Source organism: Balaenoptera physalus (genome assembly GCF_965194825.1).
Source record: "Balaenoptera physalus genome assembly, chromosome: 13".
In the NCBI taxonomy this organism is placed as follows: domain Eukaryota; kingdom Metazoa; phylum Chordata; class Mammalia; order Artiodactyla; family Balaenopteridae; genus Balaenoptera; species Balaenoptera physalus.
This window is the reverse complement of record NC_138892.1, coordinates 63,450,573-63,462,692: the sequence shown is the minus strand read 5'-3', so window position 1 is coordinate 63,462,692 and position 12,120 is coordinate 63,450,573. Positions and strand designations below refer to the sequence as shown.

Here is a 12,120-nt window from a genome sequence, read left to right as displayed (position 1 = left end):
TGGAAGAAAGACTGTATGTTTGGGGAAATGGAATGGAAAGCAAGGCTTGTCGCATGCCTGTCCCCCAAGTCTTTCGCTTGACCCTCTGTTTCATTCTGTTTTCGGCCACTCATTTGGCTGCTAGTCACCTGGTATGGTCCCTCTGCATGAAATGCAGCTGTAGTCACAGTGGGGCACAGCTGTGAATTCTCCCCAACATGACTACACAAGGTCGTTCTTTACAGAAGAGTTAGGGAAAAACTAAAGAGAATTCCAAAGAATAGAGGAAAGCATTAAATTTTTTATTTTAACTTTCCCTATAATCCAAGTAAAAACCAGCTGAGAAGTTCAGCTTCATTAGTTGTGGCACGCGGGCTCAGTAGTTGTGGCTCACGGGCTCTAGAGTGCAGGCTCAGGAGTTGTGGCTCACGGGCTCTAGAGTGCAGGCTCAGGAGTTGTGGAGCACGGGCTTAGTTGCTCCGTGGCATGTAGAATCTTCCCAAGCCAGGGCTAGAACCTGTGTCCACTACATTGGCAGGCAGATTCTTAACCACTGCACCACCAGGGAAGCCCAAGGAGCATGGAGTCTTAACCACTGCGCCACCAGGGAAGTCCCAACTTCCCTGGTGCAGAAGCACTAAATGATTCTGATGCAGGTGGTTTGGGATTTCACACGGAGAAAAATTGCTCAAAACCCCAAAAGAAGAGACACTGCCCCAGGATTTACTAGGCTGCTGTAGCCACAGTGGAGTGAGGCCTTTACATTATCATGCAGAGCAGTGTTAGTGCCTCTCCCACAAAGGCTCGCCAGCAATAAGAAAAGAGGATCCATTTCTGAGTCACATATCTTGTAATCCTTGTTCCCTTAGTTACACAAAGACCAGCCAAAGCTTTGAAAAGGCTGCTTCAGAGCCTGATTGGATTCTTCCACAAGCCTCCACCCTCCCTCTTTGGGCTGGGGAATAGGAGGTAGTTTTGTTCTCTAGTTACACAAGTGAAGAGCCCAATACATAGTAGGTGTTCAATAAAGGTACATTAAAAAGCTCTAATCAGCCTAATTAACTGGGACTAGGAGACCCTGCAGGAAGAGGCGTGTCATTCTCTGAGTCCTTAGAGGACAGTTTATCCATCTCTACTGTAGCACTTACCGAGTTCTGCTGTAATTTTCCTTTCAGCATCCCTCTTGCCCAAACTCACTAAAAGAGTTCATTAGCCATCATCCTTGGCTATTCTCTCTCCTTCATCCCAACATTATTTTAAAAAACACCTTTATTAAGGCATAACTGACATACAATAAACTACACGTTTAAAGTGTACTATTTGATAAATTTTGACACTTGTACACACCCATAAAACCATCACTACAGTCAGGATAGTGAACACATCCATGACCCCCAAAAGCTTCCCGAAGTACGTTCCCAAAGAGGAACATTCCCTCCTGTTCCTCCCCATCCCTTTACACAGGCAACCACTGCTCTGCTTATTATCACTATGGTTTGTATTTTCCAAAATTTTATATAAATGGAATCCCTTAGTGTGCACTCTTCTTTTGTCTGGTTTCTTTCCCTCAGCATAACTGAGATTATCCATGTTGTTGTGTGGACCCGCAGTTCATTCCTTTTTATTGTATAGCGACACCACAATGTGTTTATCCGTTGACCTGTTGATGGACGTTTGTGCTGTTTCCAGTTTTTGGCTGTTACAAATAAAGCTGTAATAAATATCCATGGGTAAGCCTTTGTGTGCCCATATTCTTTCATTTCTCTTGGGTTAATAGGAGTGGAAGGACTAGATCACATGGTATATATAACTTTTAAAGTCCTGTCATACTGTTTTCAAAGTGGTTGTACCATTTTACATTCTTATCAGCAGTGCATGAGAATTCTAGTAGCTCCACATATTCTCCAACACTTGAAACAGTCAGTCTTTTTAATGTTAACCATTTTAATAGGTGTGCCAACATTGTTTTACTGTTTTGAATTGGTAAGCATTCACATGGTTCAAAAATTAAAAAAAAAATTTTTAAGGTGTATAGTGAAAAGTCACTCCCACCTCTGTCTCCCCACCCTACCCAGTAACCACTTTTGTAGGTATCTTGTGTAACCTTCCAGAATTTCTTTATTCAAATACTAATGAATATAGTTTTCCTGATCTTTTACACAAAAGGCATCATGCTAAGCACATGGTTCTGAACCTTGCCTTGTTTTCATTTATGAAATATTTTGGAGAGCTTCCTCGCTTTTTGTTACAGCCATGCAGTGTTTAATTATATGGATATACTAAGATTTATTTTGTACCAGTTCCCTATTGATGGATATATAGGTTATTTCTCATCTTTTGCTATTACAAACAATGCTGCAGTAAACAGCCTTATATACACAGTATTTCTCATGAATGCAAATATAACTGTAGGAATCATTCTTAGAAGTGGGGATGGTAATTTGTAATTTTGATAGACATTTGCCAAATCAGCCTATAGGAGTTGTACTCCCACCATCTATAAATTAGAGCGTCCGCTTATCCACAGCCTCACAATTGAGGTTAGTAAATGTTTGGATTTTTGCCAATCTGATAATGGTATCTGTGTGGTTTTAATTTGCCGTCTTATTAAGAGTGAGGCTGAACATCTTTTCATATGTTTAGAAGCCATTTGCATTTCCTTTTCTGTGAACTGTCTGTAAGTGTCATTTGCTACTTTTTCTTTTTTTTTTTTTTAATAAATTTGGTTAAATTTTTTCCCCAGTTTTATGGAGATATAATTGACATATATCACTATATAAGTTTAAGGTGTACAACAAAATGATTTGACTTACGTACATCATGAAGTGATGACCACAATAGGTTTAGTTAGTGGATATCCGTCATCTCATGCAGATACAAAATTTAAAAAAATAGAAAAAATGTTTTCCCTTGTGATGAGAACTCAGGATTTACTGTCTTAAGAACTTTCATTTATAACGTACAGCAGTGTTAATGATCTGTATCGTGTTACATTCCCTAGTACTTATTTATAACTGGAAGTTTGTACCTTTTGACTACCTTCATCTAACTCCCCCTCCTCCCAGCTACTTTTTCTAACGGTTGGCCATATACTTATTGATCTCTAGGAGCTATTAATATTTAGGGGAATTAGTCCTTTGTGATACAAATTGCAAATTTTTTTTTCCAATTTGTCATTTTTCTTTTGACTTTATGGAGTTTTCATCCCTGACATTAATCCTGTTAATTAACCCTGGACATTAATCCCAATATTAGTCCAGCTGTTTTGCCTCCTAAATATTTCTGGAATCCCCCCACTTCTTTCTACCCAAATGCCACTTTCCTAGGCCAGTCTGCCATCATCAGTCACCTAAATTACTGCATTGTATCCTGTGTCTCCCAGGCACACCTCAACTCTTGCCCCTTTCTAATCTAGTTTACATTTGGTAGCCAGAAAGATATTTCTAAAATAAAAACATAATCATGTCACTTTTCTGCTGAAAACTCTCGGTGGCTAACTAGTACCTGTAGGATAGACTCCATTATCTTAAGATAGAATCCTCCACGGGCTCCAAGGCCCCCTGCACGGAAAGGCATCTGTTTACCTCTTCAGCTTCATCTCTGACCAGTCCTTACCTCCCATTCCATGTACCGGCCATACTGAACTGTTGTCACATCCTCCCTCTCCATAAGCCCTCCCACTTGTAGGCCTTTGCATACACTGTTCCCTATTTGGGGAACCCTGTTCACTTGCTTCAATTCCACCCACCCTTCAGATTTCATCTCAGACATCCCTGCCAGCATGACACCTTCCCTGACCACAGTAGAAAAGATTAGATACCTCACCCAGGTGTTCTCATAACACCCCATACTGTCCTTATGGCAGCATTAATCACACTATATTTTGATTATCTGTTTACTTTTCTGTCTCTCCCATTAGGTAGACTAAGTTCCATGAGGATAGGGACTAAGTGTGCTTCTTCACTATTGTTCCCCTAGTGTCTATTACAGGGCCTGGCACATAACAGGTGCTTGATAAATAGTTGTTAAATTAACTCAAGAAAGGATGTTTGATGACTTAATGACATCTTCATCTCATTGGGGGACCAAGGAGAATGAGGAAAACAGAAAGGCTCTTGACTCCTGTTCAAGAAAGTAGCCAGATGCCCCTTAATCCCACCTGCCAGAGAAAACAGCGGCCTGTAGCCCCTTCTTTTCTGTTGGTAATCTTATTTGGCTCCACCCTGGCTTTCAGGAGACCCTGGTCCCAGCGTGTTAAACAAAATACCTAACATCCTGTAGAGGCGGCACTGACCAATCTGAAGGCAGCTTGTCTTAGCTGGAGCTAGGTCCTGCAGGCTTCCTGGGTGTCAAGAGTTAACCCTTTAGGGACTTCCCTGGTGGTCCAGTGGTTAAGAATCCGCCTGCCAATGCAGGGGACGTGCGTTCGATCCCTTGTCGGGGAACTAAGATTCCACATGCCGTGGGGCAACTAAGCCCGCGCGCTCTAGAGCCCTCGTGCCAGAACTAGAGAGCCTGCGCGCCGCAGCTACTGAGCCCGCGCACTCTTGAGCCCTCGTGCCACAACTAGAGAGAAGCCCGCGCGCCGCAACGAAAGATCCCGTATGCTGCAACGAAGATCCCGACACAGCTAAATTAATTAATTAAAAAACAATTTAAAAAAAAAATAAAAAAAAAACCATTTAAAAAAGAGTTAACCCTTTAATTACTGGACCATGGAAAGGTCTGGGGAGGAGGGGTTTCAGTGGAGGGCTGGAGCAGAGGAGGGTATTTGGGGAGAGGGCTTGGGGCAATGGCTGTTTACCATCCAGTAGAAGTATTTGTACTTTTATCTAGGGCCTGATCAGAATTTACAACCTGATTATCAGCTTGGCCTACTTCCCCTCTGCCTTCTCAGGCTCTTCTTTGCTTTTTTCCTTCCCTAAAACAGAGCCTAGATTTAGAGCCTGAGGTGACACAAGGATCATGTGAATTTTCTGGCAGATGATGAAATTGAGACCTTTGGGAGGCAGCAGATTAAAAACAAGGTAAATAGATTAAACAATGTAAACATTAGAAACAAGGCTTGTAAAATCAAGCAAAGCTGAGTTTGAACACCGGCTCTGCAGCTGTGTAACTTAGTTCAGCTACTTAACCTCTCTGAAATACAGTCCGCTTGCCTGCACTTTTCCTTGGTCTGCTATGGACACGAGGTGGATAATATCTGCAAGGACAGTGGTGCAGTATCTGACTCCTACATGACAAGGAATAAGTGGAGGAGACGAGGACCAAAGTCAGTTAGTTGGTGACACAGTGAGGACTGGAACTAGCTAGCATCCCTCTCCTACACTCTCACTGACGTGGGCTGCTATAGTCAACACAATTTCAGGGTCCCTAACTGAGGGCCCAGTAAGAGAAAAAAGGTAAGTTTCCTTTCTCAGGTACACTCCTTTATTTTCTGAGGCCCAGAGCACAGGTTAGGATGGGTATAGGTTAATGACCTCTCCAGTTTTAGGCTTTAGGGTGGAATCAGTTTAGGATCTGACTTGTAAGAGTTAGGTTACAAGGAAGAAGATTTGACTGATCTGACCTCCAAGGATGTTCATTCAAATTAACCAACTACTGCTTGCAAATTTCATGCTAAGAAAAATGCAAGGCCCTGAGGGTAAAAGTCCACTAAAAAAAAAAACCCCAGTGTTTTTCAAACTGTGAGTCCTGACTTGTTACTAGGATGCGAAATCACCACCAGAAGTGAAAAAAGGAAATAGGAGAAAAGAGAAAATATGACAGTGCATTGTACACAGAAGGAGGTATCAGATCATAAAATTTTCAGTTACGTATATTTATAAATGCGTGTGTACTGGGTCATGATTATTTAAAGTGTATTACTGTCAATTTTGGTCCAAAAAGTTTGCCAGCCCCTTTACCAGAAGGTGAGATTCAGGAGAGCCAGAGCTTTGTTTTGTTTTAGAACAGTGCCTGGCATTTGTTAGTGTTCTCTGAAGAACCGTTCAGTGAGTGACTGTCTAACACTGTGCCTGCCTTCAAGATTAGAGTCAGAAATACAGGAAAAGGTAAACATCATAGGCTTTAACATACTAATATTAATGTGAACTAAATAAACAGTATGACTCTACTGAAAGGGAAGCAACCTAAAAGAACTCCAAATACACATAGTCTTGGAAATCGGGCTTTGAAGAGTATTTCAGCCATGATGGGCAGAGTGAAGTGATAACGAACAAGACAAAACTGACTTGGGAACCTGGGAACCAGGACACAGGACCTGACTTTGTAACCTGCTCACTGTGTGACTTAGGGCAAATCTCTTTAATCAGTTCTCTCATTTGAAAAACGGGAACGGTCCAACAAGCCCCGTCTGCCACACAGGGCTGCTGTGAAGACCCGTGATGACCCCATGAAGTGGTGCATTTTAAGGGCGCTCTGCAAACTGCAATACGACACTGGGGAGAAGAACAAGGGATTGCTGAGTTGAAGTGAGTACAGCTCCTTCCAGGGCTTTAAGTCATTCATCAGCAAGTATTTATCAGGCTTCTAATGTTCACCGAGGACTTCTCTTTCCAAAGCTTTCACCTTTCAGATGCTTTTCTAATATTCTTCCTGCAGTGCAGAATGTAAACTCCATGAGGAAATAGTGTTGGGCTGTCTTGTTCAGCTCCATCTCTGTACTTGCACATAGCAAGCGCTCAGCAGGTATCTTAAAATGAAGAACGGAAGGAAAAACTTAATTGCTGCCTTGAAGGATGGCATCTTTGCCCTTAAGAACAATTAAGCCAGAAGAGAAGTGATAACACGGAGAAAATACACGTAAGGTGCCGTACTGGTGCCTGTAACAGGTACCAAAGGGCCGGGCCACAGGCACTCCTTGGGTACCACGAGTATGCCGGTTTTAGTGCTAGCTGCTGCGGGAGGGACACAACGCAGCATACCCTTCTTTATGGTGAGAAAGCGACACAAATAAATACCGACCGTCTGTCGGCAGGACAGGCAGCGAAGATTCGAGGGAGGGGAACGCGTGATCAATAAATCAAGGGTTGGGGAGGGGAGCGTATCTCAGGCAGTTAGAGACGTTTGTAGAAATCTATGCCCCTCGTGGAAAGACTGTCAAGGTGAGATGACCTTGAGGTGCTGTGCGTAGGTGGAAAAAGGTTCCGGAGAATAGTTTAATGGTACTGCCTCCGAGCGCCCAAGAGAGAGAGGTTCCTATTTCGAGACAACACCTGTATTCGGTTTTCTTCCAGTCGAGAGACAAGGGTAGGGGTTGGAGGACAAGACCCAGTGGGCGGGGCCAACACGAGCGGGCGGGATCACGTGGGCCCTCCCTCCAGCTACCGGAGGCCGGGCGAAGGGGCGGGGTTTCCGGTGGCAGCGGCATTCGGGCGTCGGGTGACGCTAGGCGGACAAATCGTCACGTGACACGGAAGTGACTACGAACAGGAAGAGGACGAAAAAAATAACCGTCCGCGACGCCGAGCCGAACCGGACCCGCAGCCACCATGAACAGCAAAGGCAAGGACAGGGGGCGGCTGAGGCCGCCGGGGGAAGTAGTGCTGGCCCGGAGCGAGCGGGCCGGGAGCCCAGGGTCACTAGACGCCAGGTCTGGGGAGAGCTGCGCCGCGCTCCTGGGCCAGCTGCAGTGCCCGGGGCTTCGCCGGACGCCTTTGTCATCCCCGAACTACGGCTACTCGCTCCCTCCCGGCCCTTTCCCCCTTAAACTCTGTGGCGCAGTTTGGAGCTGCGGGCTCGGGTTGGGGGGGGGCAGTGGGGGGGGGGGGAGAAGGCTTGTCGAGATGGGCATCTGCAGGAGCAAATGGGGAGCTAGAGGTGAGATTTGGGTGGGCCAATGGAGAGCTGGCAGAGGCGGGGCGCCGCGCTCCGGAACCACAGGCAGGCCCCCGGGCTTAACTAGTGAAGTGCCGGCGCTGGTGGGCGGGCCAGGCGGGCCAGGCGGGCCCGACGGGTCTCTTTCCCCTTACCCTCGCTGGCGGCCAGAACGTCTGCCGGTTCCTGTGTCAGAACATTCCCCTCAACCCCCTCTCCGATCTCAAGGTTTACTTCCACCACTCACTTTTTTTATTTGGAAGTCGACCTTGAGTAGGAACCTGTGAGGTCGATGACTACAACCACTGTTACTCATGAGGTCTTGGTCAGTTACAACGAGACCTTTGGAGACCACCCAGAGTAGAGAGACAGGACACACTCTTGAAACATCAGCAAGAAGGGGTTCCCAGAGCTGCCCTGCATTCTGGAAGGATCTTGGGCCCAGCTAGACTTTCCCCTGACACCAGTCTTCTCCTGGAACGAGCTTTTCCTGTCCAGTTAGAATCCAGCATCTTCAGTTATAAGGGTGCAAAGAGGATGCTTATTTTCTTGGCTCCAGGGATCAGGCCCTTCAGGGCAGTCGGTCTGTTTGCAAATCTCTTTCTGCTTGCTCCGGCTAGGTTAGCTACCCAGTATGCCCTGCCTTATTTTGGTGACTCTATTGTAGGCAACATGCATTGTTTTCTTGTCTTCCAGGTCAATATCCAACGCAGCCAACCTACCCGGTGCAGCCTCCTGGGAACCCTGTGTACCCTCAGACCTTGCATCTTCCTCAGGCTCCACCCTACACTGATGCTCCACCTGCCTACTCAGAGGTGCTTCCAGTTTATTAGACTTTATTAATGGAATACTCTTGGATCATGTTTTCAGTCTTTAGCTAAGTCTGACTCCACACATTTATTTACTCTCCACAAACAGGAAAGAATGCTCACATGAATAATCTAAAACATTATTATATAGTTCAGCAATTTCTGTTGGGGTTGAGAATGCATTATCTGATTATTTTATGTTATTTGGCACAGGCTGAGGTTAAGAAGATGAGTTTGCGTTCCTTGAGCCTAACATTAGCTATAGCAGGAAGTGATCCAGGAGAATATTTAGTGGCAGTGGAAAGGCAACTTGTGTAACTCAGAGTGTAATCTGCACAAGAAGAATTAAGAATTGACTCATTAAAGAGATCTGAAATACGAATGTCATAAAGTAACTAGTTGCCTTCTCTTCTGCCTCTTTTAGCTCTATCGTCCGAGCTTTGTGCACCCGGGGGCTGCCACAGTCCCCACCATGTCAGCTGCATTTCCTGGCGCCTCACTGTATCTTCCCATGGCCCAGTCTGTGGCTGTTGGACCTTTAGGTTCCACAATCCCCATGGCTTATTATCCAGTTGGTCCCATCTATCCACCTGGTTCAGCAGTGCTGGTGGAAGGAGGGTATGATGCAGGTGCCAGATTTGGAGCTGGTGCTACTGCTGGAAACATTCCTGTGAGTATGACTTTGTCACAAAAAACTCAACCCTTGCCTATTTTAACTTTCTGAAATGACTACATAGTCATCCTTTCATCATCCCTGGGTAATAGTTGCTGGTATTGGTGCAAGCACTGACGTCCAGTAGTCAGGCAGAAAGCACTTGAGGGGGCAGGAGAACTGTGGCAAGTCAGTAGCATCTGGCACATTCACTGGTGTCTGAGTTAATCAGATTCCTTTGTTTTCCTGTCTTAGGAGTCCTGCCTGCTGCTTTTCCAGTTCACTTTGGTACTGGTCTAGTAACACTGCTCATTCATTCCATAAGCATTTACTTAATATTTGCCATCAGTATGGCATTGTATTAGGAACCATGATGATTAAAACATAGAATGCACAATCCCCATTAGATTACATTTAGAAAGATACTAGGGCTTTTAGTTAGGTCTCCTGCTTAGTTCTCCTATGTATGGGAATTAGAGCCCAAATGGTCCTTGCTAGGATCATCTACTCAATAACCGCAGGCTAGGGATGAGGTGAGAATGCTGTCATCAGGTAGAGCTTTCAGATTATCCAGGGCCATTTGAAAACTGTTGGACCCTGTGACATAAGGCCCTGGACCTAGTACCTGCTCCCTGTATTTTAGAATGTGAGTAGGAGTGATTTTCTGCCCTGAAAATGCCTATGGGTCTGGACTACCCACACTCAGAAGGTATCCATAGGCTTTATCTTGGACCTGGAAACCTTTAAATGAGTGGGTTTCCTGTTTATATCTTTGGGCTCACAGAGACTAGAGACCTGCTGTACCCGAATTGGTGGCACAGCTAGTTCTTCGAGATGCCATGGGTTAGCACATTGCCGTCTTCCTGACTGGTCCTCTTTCACCTTTGTCCACTTCCCTTCCACAGCTGCCCCGTGTCCAATCAACCTTGTCTTTTCCTTTCAGCCTCCTCCCCCTGGATGCCCTCCCAATGCTGCTCAGCTCGCAGTCATGCAGGGAGCCAATGTCCTTGTAACTCAGCGGAAGGGAAACTTCTTCATGGGTGGCTCAGATGGTGGCTACACCATCTGGTGAAGAACCAAGGCCACCTCTGTGCCGGGAAAGACATCACATACCTTCAGCACTTCTCACAATGTAACTGCTTTAGTCATATTAACCTGAAGTTGCAGTTTAGACACATGTTGTTGGGGTGTCTTTCTGGTGCCCAAACTTTCAGGCACTTTTCAAACGTAATAAGGAACCACGTAATGGTAGCAGTACCGCCCTAAAGCATTTTGAGGTAGGGGAGGTATCCATTCATAAAATGAATGTGGGTAAAGCAGCCCTAAGGATCTTCCTTTAATTCCTCCGGAGTAATACTGTACCATACTGGTCTTTGCTTTTAGTAATAAAACATCAAATTAGGTTTGGAGGGAACTTTGATCTTCCTAAGAATTAAAGTTGCCAAATTATTCTGATTGGTCTTTAATCTCCTTTAAGTCTTTGATTTATATTACTTGTTATAAATGAACCGCATTAGTTATCTGCCTTTTCCTTTCCGTCCTTTGCCCCACGTCCTACCCTCAACCCTCGTCTTCCATTCCTTCCCACCAATCTCCATTGAATCAATGGTGCAGGACAGAAAGCCAGTCAGACTAATTTCCTTCTCTCCTTGCACTTCTCCCCACCTGTCATCTTTTAACTAGTCTTTCACAAAGGATCCTCTGAAACCCCCTCTGTGCCCCAAGCACAGACCCCATTACTTCTGCTTTTGCGTCTCCTCAAGCAAAAGTGGAGGGTGCCTTTTGGACCCTCCTCATAGGTTGTCTCTTCATACGTGAACCAAATTTGCAAACCCAAATTTGCTTTGGTGCCAGAAAAACTGAGCTTTGTTTTAACAAAGGATGCAAACTGTATTGTAAACAGCAGTTTGTTTATAATTTGAGGGGCAAGGAGGAGGATGCATTTAAAAGCCTGATGACTCTAGAGCCAAATTAAGGGGAGTTTTCAGATCAAAAATTGGTTACCATTTCTTGTCAGTGTCTGATGGCAGCCACTCATGGCTCCCAAGAATTCCTGAGCTGGGTTAATGGGGTCATATTGTGAATGCCTCACTACTAAATGACTTGAGTCCAGTGAAATCTCATTAGGGTTAAGAATATTTCAGGGATCCTTAATATTTTGATTTTTGTTCTCTAAAATTGGATTTTATTTTATTTTATCTTATAATTTCAGTTCATCTAAATTTTGTGTTCTGTACATGTGATGTTTGACTGTACCATTGACTGTTATGGAAGTTCAGCGTTGTATGTCTCTCTCTACACTGTGGTGCACTTAACTTGTGGATTTTTTATACTAAAAATGTAGAATAAAGACTATTTTGAAGATTTGAATAAAGTGATGAAGTTGCATTACACCTCACTTCAAGGATTCTTTACTCAGCTTGTTTTTAGATCTCTTCTGTATATATCTTCTTTTATATCCCACCTAGAATTCAGATAAGTGCTGCTGTCATTCTGGTTTTTTAAATGAAGCCTTTCAACTAAATGCAGGAGTACAAGGCTAAGATTTGACCATTTTCATGAGTTCCATTCTAGATGTTTAACTTTTCTTCATTTTACTTCCTAAGCTCTTTCAGATTCTTATGAGCCTATTATGCCAGAGGAATTCAGAACATAAACTTAGAAATAAGGGAACAGTTGATTCTGCTAACTTGCCCTTAAGTTTGACTTGAGGAAGATGTTTTTTAGCAGGGTGACCTTCAGTTTTTCCAAAATCCTGTTGGAGAAATACTGAAAACTCCTGGAATCTAGGTTGCCAAGATTGATCCCTCAACTCTTGGGTCTCACCTTGGGTGGACTTGAGCTTGAACAATGGAGGCAATA

The 12,120-nt window shown here is 44.4% G+C and overlaps 1 protein-coding gene across 1 annotated transcript; it reads left to right on the top strand.

The window, feature by feature from the left end:
- Nucleotides 1-7,327: 7,327 nt before the first annotated feature.
- On the top strand, nucleotides 7,328-11,656 carry DAZAP2 (DAZ associated protein 2). The gene is made up of 4 exons (XM_082421504.1): nucleotides 7,328-7,485; nucleotides 8,494-8,612; nucleotides 9,031-9,276; nucleotides 10,202-11,656. Exons 1-4 carry the CDS (start codon nucleotides 7,473-7,475, stop codon nucleotides 10,328-10,330), a joined length of 507 nt encoding a protein of 168 aa, XP_082277630.1. The 5' UTR covers nucleotides 7,328-7,472; the 3' UTR covers nucleotides 10,331-11,656.
- Nucleotides 11,657-12,120: the final 464 nt, after the last annotated feature.

What these genes read in the sequence shown, in the direction of transcription:
- DAZAP2 (XM_082421504.1), top strand. An exon ending in CTCCACCTGCCTACTCAGAG is followed by an intron (nt 8,613 to 9,030) that starts GTGCTTCCAGTT and finishes TGCCTCTTTTAG; the next exon opens with CTCTATCGTCCGAGCTTTGT. An exon ending in CTACTGCTGGAAACATTCCT is followed by an intron (nt 9,277 to 10,201) that starts GTGAGTATGACT and finishes TTTTCCTTTCAG; the next exon opens with CCTCCTCCCCCTGGATGCCC.